This window comes from Carassius auratus, unplaced genomic scaffold, assembly GCF_003368295.1.
Source record: "Carassius auratus strain Wakin unplaced genomic scaffold, ASM336829v1 scaf_tig00033420, whole genome shotgun sequence".
NCBI lineage: Eukaryota > Metazoa > Chordata > Actinopteri > Cypriniformes > Cyprinidae > Carassius > Carassius auratus.
In genome coordinates this window covers 248,895-262,500 of record NW_020526078.1, presented here as the reverse complement: position 1 = coordinate 262,500, position 13,606 = coordinate 248,895, and the positions used below count along the sequence as shown (strand labels likewise).

At 35.0% G+C, this 13,606-nt stretch overlaps 1 protein-coding gene across 1 annotated transcript; it reads left to right on the top strand.

The window, feature by feature from the left end:
- Positions 1-3,512: 3,512 nt before the first annotated feature.
- On the top strand, positions 3,513-12,740 carry LOC113081226 (uncharacterized). The gene is made up of 3 exons (XM_026253307.1): positions 3,513-3,857; positions 5,269-5,583; positions 11,786-12,740. Exons 1-3 carry the CDS (start codon positions 3,516-3,518, stop codon positions 11,936-11,938), a joined length of 810 nt encoding a protein of 269 aa, XP_026109092.1. The 5' UTR covers positions 3,513-3,515; the 3' UTR covers positions 11,939-12,740.
- The last annotated feature ends 866 nt before the right edge of the window (positions 12,741-13,606 follow it).

Below are 13,606 nucleotides of genomic sequence, written 5' to 3'. Positions count from 1 at the left end.
GACAGAAAACATTCCAAATATACTTTTAAGTGATTACTTGATTTATCTGCACCTGTAGACGGTTCTCTCAGCATGAATTGGTGATTACTCCTCTTCAGTATCACTCCAAATTTATTTAGCAGATTTATATTCTGGAGGTTTTTACTGAGGTGGTTTGTTCAGTCATCATTCATGCTGATTTTATAGTTAACATTTTAATAATTAGTAAAAACCTTTAACTTTAGTATGTCAGGAAAATCAAGTCAAGAATTTCAAATCTGGCTTTAGATTCATATTCTGGAAATATATTGAAAGTCGGGGATACAAACTATAATTTGAACTTGGAAAACAAGGAAGCTTTATGATTTCAGAATCAAGAGGAAATACTTCAGATGGTGAATTCTTTCTTCCGGATAATATAATTCTCAGACTTTGAGATTAATTTTGGTATAGGTTCTGTTGACGTCCTTCAGGATTATTATCTGTGTGAATGCTCTCAATGCTTTGTGCTTTCTATCGTGTATTCAGTGAAGTGCATCAGGGCTGTGCTGCCAGGAGATGCAGTGATAAGACACACCTGTCAAATCACAATATCTGCATCTTCTCTCAGTCGCTCAGCGATTCACTGACGTATTGCATGCAGTCTGCATATGAAGAAAGGAATTGCATTTTACAGAGATGCTTTGCCAGTTGAACCGAATTTTTCTCAAGCTCTTAAAAGTGTGATGTTAGCATGTCTTTGACGTCACCGCTCCGGATACAGACACTAGTGGAGGTCTGAGACCGAAATACAGCTCTCATGAGAAAAGAGGGCAGGTTTCCGGTCGAGATGATGACAAATCTAATGTCTCGACAGAAAATCTGTACTTTGTACATTGTATCTTAGATGTAAAATGTAACATTTGTTTCCCCTTGAAATTGCAATTCAGTAAGAATATAAGTGTTATTTGTCATTAGAAGTCCCCAGAATAAGGTTTAATAATAAAGTACAGTCAATTTCACCTGTAAAAGAAATGTAAAAAATAATAATTAACCGAGAAAAAAAAAAAAGAAAAAAAGAAATGGAAATAAATTAACACTAAAAATGACCTACAACTGAAATAAAAATAAATAAATAAACATAAGCACTTAATTTAAAAAAAAAAGAAATTAAACTGAAAACTGATGGAAATATTAATAGCAGTGTGAACTGAAATATCAACTGTTGCGCTACTGGGTGTGTAACTCCATTGTTTTGTCTGTCTCTGGTTAAAATAGTCTGAGATGTATCATTTCCAAAATGACACGGTGGTGATGACGTCACCATGAGATCATCAGGTCACGTGCTCAGGTTCAGACCGCAGGGGATGGTGCCCTCTACTGGAACAACACTGAAACTCCGCTGATATCATATCCATATCAGAAGAGACTGCACACACATTCCTGTCCTGGACTTATGAAGATGAAAATCCTTTATACACATTTCCACATCCTCATTCACATATGCTACAGTACATGTGTATATCACAAACATTCGTACATCTTCCCTGGAAATAGGTGTTCTTGTATTTAAAGGTATAGTTTAGATATGAAAGCATTCTAGGTATATTTGTGGTTTGTAAGCATGTGACACACTGATTCATTCCAAATATCTGATGGATCTGACTGGCAGGTTAGCATGCGAGTTAATTTGTACTCATTAAAAAGTGTGTTTTACACGAACGCTTAGGAAGACTGAGGCTTGTCCTCGATCACATACTGAAGCCGAGTCAAGGTGTGGGTGTGAAATCATGCGGGCCAGTTTCTGTGTGAACAGACACACTGTGACAAAGTGGAAATTCCAGCCTTTTGTGTCTCTAGACAGAAGTGGATGAATTGTCACTTAGTAGATGCTATTATAGTGCACTTGATGTACGACACAGAAATAACAGCGTCTGTGGCTCTGGGGCTACAAGTCACTCTAAACGGCCCAAACATCACTAACTCTTTAGTTTAAGGGCAGGACTAAATCAGGGGCGGCTCGGCACAGGAAGCTTGCTTTCATAGAGATACTGTATAACTAAAGAGGATTTTCAGAAACATTAGGCCAACTATATGTTGTAGTTTCTTATAATTACTTCTATTTGCCATATCACTGGTGAGTTCGCTAATTCATAATTGTTTCGTTTAAATAATTACTGGAAAACAATTCGATTTTAATATAATAATACATTTTATATATGTGTCTGGCCGGTCGATTTAACTGTGTCTGTCATCAGTGCACATTCTGCATTTTCAAATATGTTATGCCCTGAAAACATAAATATCTGGTTTTATATGATTGTATTAAACGTTGTTGTGATTTAATTCATTATTCCAAGCGCCAAAATCCTTGTACTTTGCATATTGTATCTAAAGTCTAAGATGTAAAAAAGTGAAGAGTAAAGTTTAATAATGAATTACAGAGACATATAAAAAAAAACAGATCATAGAAAAAAAAGCTATTTCAAAATATTAATTATAACATTAGTATATACTAAAATGATGTGATAAATGTGACTAAAATAATATAACATTTTTTTTTTTTCTTTTGGGGAAATCATTAGTGACAAATTACCAAAAATGGCAATTCTGTCAAGCTGTTCCAAACTTGCATTAATTTATTTTCATCTTTTAGAATTTTTTATGAATATTAACAGTTTCTGCACTGTAATAAAAAAATAATAATAAAAAAACACAGGTTACCAGAACTTCACCCTAAAATATATGGTAGCAACGTTTTAGGTTTTACAGACTTCATTACCTGTATTTTGTTAACTGATTTAATATCAATGTGACATTCAGCCAAGTATTTGACGCGCACACACTCACACACACACACATACACACACACAGAGCAGTAGGCATCATATACACAAACACTGAACTCCATCACGGTGACTCACACGATGCTGAGCTAATGCAAGACATTCATTAAACAACATTAGATAAAAGATTAAACCCTAATGTACACAACTGATAAAAGAAAACTAAGAAGAAACAGTTATTTATATAAAAAACACATATCAAATATGAAGTCATGCAGGGAATTCTGGGAAAGACCATTTATGTTGTTGTTTTTTCACTGTAAATTATACAATGATTTTTTTTTTTCACTTCCAAAAAAAATATATTTTTAACAGTATTTTAATGTAGTATGGAAACTTACTGTTAACCATTTAACATATTTTGCTGCAGTATTTTTACAGTCTTTCACTGTTAAAATCACAATCATGTTTTATAGTCTGGAGTTCCCTGGTATTTGTGTTCATACTGTGGAAGTCAAAGGGGACCAACACTCTTTGAAATACATGTTTAATGTCCAACAGAAGAGAAAAACTCAAACCGTTTTGGGAACCAACCCCTGATGATAGTAAATGATAGAATTATCATCCCTTTATATTAAAACAAACAAAAAAACACGTGTTATAATTCGCATGAAATGATAACTAGAGATGGAGCGTGTTGTTTTTGTGGTGTTTAATGATGATGATATCGACGGTAGTGTCGGTGCAGAGCTGAGCCGCTCACGCTGAATTATGACGCGCTTTGTAATTATGTCTCTTTCAGTGAAGCTGGCGCGAGTCCCGGAGCTTTTAATTTCTCGGAACCGGCGTGGCGTGACGTCATCACGCCCCCCGGTGCTCGCGGTATCCCACGGACGGCAGGAGCTGCACGGGCGCGCGAGCTCTCCTCGATTGGCCCGGGTGATATTTAAGGCTCGAGGCGCGCGCGGTAACGGACACGCTAACGGGAGCCGCGACGCAATGGAGGGAACAGCGGACTCAGACACGCCCGTCCCCGAGAGAACCGCGGCGGACAGAGCGGCGGCGCTCGCGCGCTTGCTGCACCGCGACTGCACGCGTCTGCTCGAGCTCTACGTGAGTACGACTGCCGTTAATCACGCGTCCGTGACCGCACTGCTGCTGCTGCCAGTCACGGCGCTGTTAGAACCACCACAGGCGCGCGTCTCCGGTATGCGGTAACGCTGCACAGATATACCTCTCTCTAGGTCTGAGGCCGTGATCTCTCCTGGCTAGTGTACTCTAGGCTGGTTCTGTTTAGAAATGCTGTCTAGGTAGGGTGCTTACTGCATGTGACAGCGAACACTAAACTGATCATCTTCTCATCATTCAGTCAGTCTCGGACTAGAGATGATTGACAGGTCAGTTAAAGCACCAGCCCCAGAGCATGAGTGATTGACAGTCTCTGTGGTCAGCGGGTTTGGTGTCTGGATGTCTTAACCAGAGCAAAGCCTCAGAGTGCAGTTCTGTGGTCTGTCTTTAGTTGGTCTAAATCCTGAAGAGTTTGAATAGACCTTGATCTTTGACAGGAACTGAAGTTAAGGGAATGATGAATGAATGTTTTCTCCCATGCAGTAAAACAATAACAACAAAAGCTATTGGAGATGATTGCAGTGTGTTTACAAGAAAATACTAGTTTTTCTACTGCAAAATGATTAATTCAGATGGACCTGAAAAAAATTCAGTAACTGTTTTATATAAATAAGAGTTTAATTCAGTAACTGTATTTTATATATATATATATATATATATATATATATATATATATATATATATATATATATATATATTATTAACTTTTGTAAATATTTTGTAAAATAATAAAACAGTTAAATAAGTTTTTACCACATTTACCAGTTTTAATCTGTATTATCAAATAGTAAATAAAGAATATATATTTAAAAAAATATAAATAGAATATTGCATGATTTTATTATTATTATTTGGCATGTACAGTAGTTGGGCTGAAATACTGTATTTTTTATTATTGTGAAATACTGTATTTAATTTCCATTGCATTTATTTAAAATAAATTACAAAACAATATGTTAAACACACATCATTGGAGTACATTTTGCAAGAAAATATATCCGACTTTTTCTAATTTGTGAAACTTACCAGCATTTTCCGAGTGAAAATTGTTTAAATGTAAATCCTTCTGATATTGTTTATCCTGCCCATGTGTGATGATTGCACCAGTTGCATTTGATTGTTAGCATTGTGTGCTGTGTGCGCAGACGTCAGAGCCATTTTTGGGTTTGTCTGAAGAGGTGGCGTAACACGCAATGTATAATTGATATTGAATGTGTTTGTGCATGTGACTCAGAGGGCCGTTAGGTTAATTACAGCCGGTTTGGGCACACGTGGGAACACACGGATCACGCCGCATTAACCGTAACCTTCGAGTGGGCGCTCCGAGTGACTAATCTTCCTCTAAAGAGACACTTTTCCTGTAATAACTAATTACAGGCCTGTTCCTCCTCCTCAGAAAGAGCGGGAGGACTTCCTGTCCCAGCATGCACCGGGCGGCGAGCGTCTGGTGACCCTGACCCTGTGCCCTGAGGCCCTGAGCACCACTGAGCAGGTGGGACACGTGCGCTCGGCCCTGCGGCGCTGCATGGAGCTGCTGGAGTGTCTGATTGTGCGAGAGGTGGAGGAGATGGGCGAGGAGCTGCAGGGAGAGTACGAGAATCTGAGGAAGAGCGTGAAGGACCGGCTCGGGCACCTGCTCCACAGCACCGGGGCCCTGCTGGAGAACGGAGAGGGGGGCTGCCCGCCGTCCCCACCGCTGCAGTGCGTCCAGGTACACCTGCACCACAAGTATGCATGTCTTCAGCACGACTGACTGCAATTCTGCAGTTTCAGTGTGATATAGAGTAATTTGTGTGTTTGTAAATATCTAGAGAGCATATGATGCCTGTTTGGAGAAGGCCGGGGCAAGTTGTCACACATATAACAAATAGTGGAGTAAAATGGCAATATATAAAACACATGTGACCCCCGTTAAAAAAGAAGGGAAGTTGAGAAAAAAACATTTGTGCAATGCAAATGCAACACACACACAAACATATAATGACAGCAAATTAGATTGATACAAAGTTCGGAAACACTTATTTTCACAGTATTTAAAACAAGACTTTGAGATTCCAAAATACACATTTAAAATACAAAAATACACATTTAAGTATTTATTTTGTTATACTTTAACCATTTGTGATTGTAGATGTCAATTATAATACATATATTTAAAGGCTGTTTTTCTCAAGATTAGTTTTTATCTCCAGTTCAGTAACACTTTAAGACACCAAACTTAGAAATTAAATTCCTCTCTATATTCTAAAGGATTTTACCAAGGGGCTTGTTCATATTTCATTCACCCCAATTTATACATTTTAGTCCAACAAACATGGTAAAATGCATATCTTTAAAGGGGTGAGGTTTTATCTCCAGTTCAGTAACACTTAAAGACACCAAACTTAGAAATTAAATTCCTCTCTATATTCTGAAGGTTTTTACTAAGGGGTTTGTTCACATTTCATTCACACCAATTCATACATTTTAGTCCAACAAACATGGTAAAATGCATATCTTTAAAGGGGTGAGGTTTTATCTCCAGTTCAGTAACACTTAAAGACACCAAACTTAGAAATTAAATTCCTCTCTATATTCTGAAGGTTTTTACTAAGGGGTTTGTTCATATTTCATTCACACCAATTTATACATTTTAGTCCAACAAACATGGTAAAATGCATATCTTTAAAGGGTGAGGTTTTATCTCCAGTTCAGTAACACTTAAAGACACCAAACTTAGAAATTAAATTCCTCTCTATATTCTGAAGGTTTTTACTAAGGGGTTTGTTCACATTTCATTCACACCAATTCATACATTTTAGTCCAACAAAGATGGTAAAATGCATATCTTTAAAGTGTTGAGGCTTTATCTCCAGTTCAGTAACACTTAAAGACACCAAACTTAGAAATTAAATTCCTCTCTATATTCTAAAGGATTTTACTAAGGGGCTTGTTCATATTTAATTCACCCCAATTTATACATTTTAGTCTAAAAAACATGGTAAAATGCATATCTTTAAAGGGGTGATGTTTTATCTCCAATTCAGTAACACTTAAAGACACCAAACTTAGAAATTAAATTCCTCTCTATATTCTAAAGGATTTTACCAAGGGGCTTGTTCATATTTCATTCACCCCAATTTATACATTTTAGTCCAACAAACATGGTAAAATGCATATCTTTAAAGGGGTGAGGTTTTATCTCCAGTTCAGTAACACTTAAAGACACCAAACTTAGAAATTAAATTCCTCTCTATATTCTAAAGGATTTTACCAAGGGGCTTGTTCATATTTCATTCACCCCAATTTATACATTTTAGTCCAACAAACATGGTAAAATGCATATCTTTAAAGGGGTGAGGTTTTATCTCCAGTTCAGTAACACTTAAAGACACCAAACTTAGAAATTAAATTCCTCTCTATATTCTGAAGGTTTTTACTAAGGGGTTTGTTCACATTTCATTCACACCAATTCATACATTTTAGTCCAACAAACATGGTAAAATGCATATCTTTAAAGGGGTGAGGTTTTATCTCCAGTTCAGTAACACTTAAAGACACCAAACTTAGAAATTAAATTCCTCTCTATATTCTGAAGGTTTTTACTAAGGGGTTTGTTCATATTTCATTCACACCAATTTATACATTTTAGTCCAACAAACATGGTAAAATGCATATCTTTAAAGGGTGAAGTTTTATCTCCAGTTCAGTAACACTTAAAGACACCAAACTTAGAAATTAAATTCCTCTCTATATTCTGAAGGTTTTTACTAAGGGGTTTGTTCACATTTCATTCACACCAATTCATACATTTTAGTCCAACAAACATGGTAAAATGCATATCTTTAAAGGGGTGAGGTTTTATCTCCAGTTCAGTAACACTTAAAGACACCAAACTTAGAAATTAAATTCCTCTCTATATTCTGAAAGTTTTTACTAAGGGGTTTGTTCATATTTCATTCACACCAATTTATACATTTTAGTCCAACAAACATGGTAAAATGCATATCTTTAAAGTGGTGAGGTTTTATCTCCAGTTCAGTTACCCTTAAAGACACCAAACTTAGAAATTAAATTCCTCTCTATATTCTAAAGGATTTTACTAAGGGGCTTGTTCATATTTAATTCACCCCAATTTATACATTTTAGTCCAAAAAACATGGTAAAATGCATATCTTTAAAGGGGTGATGTTTTATCTCCAATTCAGTAACACTTAAAGACACCAAACTTAGAAATTAAATTCCTCTCTATATTCTAAAGGATTTTACTAAGGGGCTTGTTCATATTTAATTCACCCCAATTTATACATTTTAGTCCAAAAAACATGGTAAAATGCATATCTTTAAAGGGGTGAGGTTTTATCTCCAGTTCAGTAACACTTAAAGACACCAAACTTAGAAATTAAATTCCTCTCTATATTCTAAAGGATTTTACCAAGGGGCTTGTTCATATTTCATTCACCCCAATTTATACATTTTAGTCTAACAAACATGGTAAAATGCATATTTTTAAAGGGGTGAGGTTTTATCTCCAGTTCAGTAACACTTAAAGACACCAAACTTAGAAATTAAATTCCTCTCTATATTCTGAAGGTTTTTACTAAGGGGTTTGTTCACATTTCATTCACACCAATTCATACATTTTAGTCCAACAAACATGGTAAAATGCATATCTTTAAAGGGGTGAGGTTTTATCTCCAGTTCAGTAACACTTAAAGACACCAAACTTAGAAATTAAATTCCTCTCTATATTCTAAAGGTTTTTACAAAGGGATTTGTCCATATTTCATTCACACCAATTTATACATTTTAGTCCAAAAAACATGGTAAAATGCATATCTTTAAAGGGGTGAGGTTTTATCTCCAGTTCAGTAACACTTAAAGACACCAAACTTAGAAATTAAATTCCTCTTTATATTCTGAAGGTTTTTACTAAGGGGTTTGTTCATATTTAATTCACACCAATTTATACATTTTAGTCCAACAAACATGGTAAAATGCATATCTTTAAAGTGGTGAGGTTTTATCTCCAGTTCAGTTACCCTTAAAGACACCAAACTTAGAAATTAAATTCCTCTCTATATTCTAAAGGATTTTACTAAGGGGCTTGTTCATATTTAATTCACCCCAATTTATACATTTTAGTCCAAAAAACATGGTAAAATGCATATCTTTAAAGGGGTGAGGTTTTATCTCCAGTTCAGTAACACTTAAAGACACCAAACTTAGAAATTAAATTCCTCTCTATATTCTAAAGGATTTTACTAAGAGGCTTGTTCATATTTAATTCACACCATTTTATACATTTTAGTCAAAAAAAACATGGTAAAATGCATATCTTTAAAGGGGTGAGGTTTTATCTCAAGTTCAGTAACACTTAAAGACACCAAACTTAGAAATTAAATTCCTCTCTATATTCTAAAGGATTTTACTAAGGGGCTTGTTCATATTTCATTCACACCATTTTATACATTTTAGTAAAAAAAAAAAAACATGGTAAAATGCATATCTTTAAAGGGGTGAGGTTTTATCTCCAGTTCAGTAACACTTAAAGACACCAAACCTAGAAATTAAATTCCTCTCTATATTCTGAATGTTTTAACTGAGGGTTTTTTTCATATTATTCACATGAGCTTAATTATCGTACTTTCTCTATATGCGTCTGTAGGCTTCAATGACAATACAGCTATTTATAGGCCGTTTTCTCAAAATGAGTTTTATCTCCACTTCAGCAGCACTTAAACTCACCACACTTAGCAGTTTTATTCCTCTCTATATTCTGAAGGTTTTTATAGAAGGATTCTTTCATGTATCATTGACCTGGTTTTAATTATAATACTTTCTCTATATGCGTCTGTAGGTTTTAATTACAGTACGTCTTTAAAGCCAGTTTTCTCAAAACGAGTTTTATCTCCAAAGTAGATTCCACAACTGTTACACACAAGATAAAACTCACTTCTGTTAATATGCCGAGTGGGCACAGCTATTATCCAAAGGTGATGAACTCAATATATCATTCAAAACATAATTTCTCATTAAACAAGCAGAATATCAGTCTGTCAGTACTGTTTCTGCTTGACTCTTTCAGAGCCGCTGATATGTGGGCTGACTCATTCTCATTGTTCGCACTGACATGCTGCTTGAAAAGAATGTTTCTTTAATGCCCTCCTGTACTCTATCCTGTGCTCTATTATTCTGGTCTGCTGTGGTTCACACAGAAGCAGTGATAAGCATTTGGACGCTCATCAAACCCTTCCCAAGCTGCACCGCTAAACCCTAATCCCTTTTCCTGTAAGTCGTCCAGAACCAGACAGACAAACTTTTGTGAAAGCCTTAGCATTGATTCACAGCACTACTATTGAAGCGGTTTCATTTGGCAGTATCTGTTTTAATACTATGCAGTTTAAAAAACACTAAATTAAATTAAAACATAAATATACAATGCATATATATGAAATAGGTCATGCAATAAATTAATAAAAAGTACAATGAAATGTAGTTGTAATATATATATATATAAGGCCTGAAATATGAAATTTAAATACAACTTGATATAAAATGAAACGGACATTATAAATACCAATATCACAAACTAATTGAATACATAATGAAATGTTTCAAACAAATGTAAATATAAACATATTAAAAAGTGAGAACAAAACAAATGTGATCTAAACTACAATATTAAACACAACAAAATAAAAAAATAAAACACTACTTTTAAGTCTCAAGGTATAAATATTTTTTTTAGTAAACAATTAGCTAAATGATTGACAAAGAAAAAAATAATTAGGGATTTCATGTTACATGAAAAAAAAAGTATTTTAATCCTTGTTTATGTATGCTTAGATTTTACTGTACATTTATCTATGTCAACATTCCGTGACACATTTGTCATTTCATTATATTTATTTGATATTTAATATTTTATTTAGTTTTTTTCTTATGTTTTTAAACAATAAGTGTAATGCGTTAAATTTGAACTGAAAAATGTAATAACATGCTAGAAGTTACTATAAATAAATTATAAATATACTGTAACAATAGTTAAGATTGAACAGTTCATAAGACAATCCAAGATAAAGTAATCCGAGTAAATATAAGTTTAGGAGAGTGTGTTCGGTTATTGCATCAGTTCATAGTAGTAAAGTTAAATTGCGCAATGTGAAAACAACAACAACAGCAATGTAATTATCCATCACGCAACACTATTTGCAAAAGCGGTCTGTTACTGTAACAGTTGCTCTATTTCAAACAGCTGATCTCCTGTCACGCTACACTGACTAATGTAGTTAGTAGTGTTATTTTTAGTAGCAGACCCTCCAACACTGTCCCGCTGATCTCCTACATCAGGATGTGCAGCAGACGAACACTTTCCTTCTCACACATGAGTACATGAAGCAGATCACAGTAAACTAAATGAATGTTTTTGGATGGTTCCTATGAACAGACGTTTGGCTCGTTATCAAAAAGTCTCTTTACGTTGGTGTGTCGGCGTGAAGTGCTCATCTGCTCTATTTCTGTGCTCTATAATGCCTGAAACTGACCACAGAGTGGGTGTGTAAATTTGTATTTTATCTAAAACTGCTGATGTCTTTATTTAACTCTGCTGTGTTTACTGTCACTTTTGAGCAGTTTAATGAAGCCTTGATGAATAAATAGTATGATTTTTATCTTTTAATCTTACTGACCCCAAAACTTTTGAATGATATTATCATATTTAAAAAGAAAAACACGCTGCTTGATAAGAAGAAGAGACTTCTGTCAAACACATTAAAAACTGGTTATCATTATCAAATAACCTGCACAGAAACCGTTTCTGTTTCAAATTAAGTTTGTTTTCTCTGAAGCCGTGTTCACATTCGGACCAAGAGCATGTGTTTAGGAAGGAGGCTCAGTTTTCCCTCGTGTTAACTGTCTGTTTGTCATTTCAGGGTCAGGATGAAGTTGAAGCTTCTGATAGTTTTGCTGCTAAAGTCTGGACCTACAGAGTTCTGCTGGAGCTCATCCACTGGACCGATTCTGCCTCCCAAACCCTTCATGTGTTCCACACCGAGGCACACGGCCAGCAGCAGCAGCTCCTCTAGATCCTGAACTAAACTCCACATTCAGAGGGAATCAGTAATCTAGGCCAGGACCACGTTTAGTGCAGGAAACCAGTGCAGATCAAGGCCGCAGACGTCTAGAACTCACTTGGATTTAATCAGACCTGTAGTTTAGACCACACCGAGTTCAGGACTAAAACAGAACCAATATTGATTACAAAAACTCATGTAGCATCTCTCAATCTCAGCATGAATAGTGTTTTCCCCCCAAATCAAAGCATATCCTTTGTTTATACCCCAGAGTTTAGTTTTATATCCCACTGATGAATTATTTGACTTGTTTTATAAACCTCTCAACAGCAACAAAACCGTTTGTTTGGGGTAAATTACATTTAAGACATTCTCTTAACTTTAACTGGATCCAAAGACAACATACTCAGTTTTGGGGAGTATATTGCTACGTTCAGATGAGATTCTACTACTCTACGGTCTTGGTCTTGATATTGTGTGCGATTTTAACAGTATGCTGTGCTCTTGAAGTATGATACAGCTGCCCATCAGGGCTCTTCTGTGAAATACATCACGCTTCACACACACACGCTTCAGCTTTAGTTACACACCTGAAGAAACCTAGACGTTTACCTGTAAATTCAACAGAGGTCAGTAGAGAGTCCTTCACTGCAGGAAGTGTTCTGCCCTCATTTACTCTCACTACAAACTTTAGAAGATATTTACTGCTGTTCTAGTCCAAACAATGAACACAGACAGTGAGCAGAAGCGCTCAAGGCAACAGAATGCACCAACTCAAGAAATCTTAATGCATGTAACATGCAAAAATTGCAATTACTTTTTTTTTATTACAAGACAAAACCAAAAAGTAGATTTGGAGGATATAAATTCAGAACTGCAAAAAAACAAAAACAAAAAACTAAGAATCGATGTAGTCAGAATTCTGAGTTTATATCTTGCAATCCTAACTTTTTTTTCTCCGAATTAACAACAAAACAAAATTGCTATAATTTGCTATAAAAAGATATAAGCTCAGAAGAATTGTGCGAAAAATATAAACAAAATACAGAATTGCAATATATAAGCTCAGAATTGCACAATTTTTTTTTATTAAAATCAGAATTTCACAAAAAATATAAACAAAAAAAACAGAATTGCAAGATATAAACTCAGAATTGCACGAAAAATTTAATAAAAAAACTGAATTGCAAGATATAAACTCAGAATTGCATGAAAAATAAATAAACAGAATTGCAAGATATAAACTCAGAATTGCATGAAAAATAAATAAACAAAATTGCAAGATATAAACTCAGAATTGCACGGAGAATAGAAATAAAAACAGAATTACAAGATGTAAACTTGAAAAAAATCTGAATTTATGTTATAATGTAAAAAAATCTCAGACTTTCAATAAAGTCTTAATTGTGAGACAATAAAACACATGATTATGATTATTATGTATTCAGGCTTCCATATGAATGAGTAAACAAAGGCAGAAATGTGAGAAAGGTAGTGTTATTCTGACTGAACTCAATCACATGCAGAGATTTTACACGTAGGAGAAAGCACTAAACTGCATTCTAGTGTCATTTCACCCACAGAAACTAACAAGTCTAACATTTACAAATTCTCAAGTTCGATATAAAGATAGTAACAGCAAATAGTTGTGCTCTGTTGCTCCACACACACACACAATCG

Excerpts from the sequence above, each read along its gene's own strand:
- LOC113081226 (XM_026253307.1), top strand. The coding sequence starts at position 3,516 with ATGACGCGCTTTGTAATTATGTCTCTTTCAGTGAAGCTGGCGCGAGTC. Across the intron at positions 3,858-5,268 it reads CGCGTCTGCTCGAGCTCTAC|AAAGAGCGGGAGGACTTCCT; the intron begins GTGAGTACGACT and ends CCTCCTCCTCAG. Across the intron at positions 5,584-11,785 it reads CACCGCTGCAGTGCGTCCAG|GGTCAGGATGAAGTTGAAGC; the intron begins GTACACCTGCAC and ends TTGTCATTTCAG.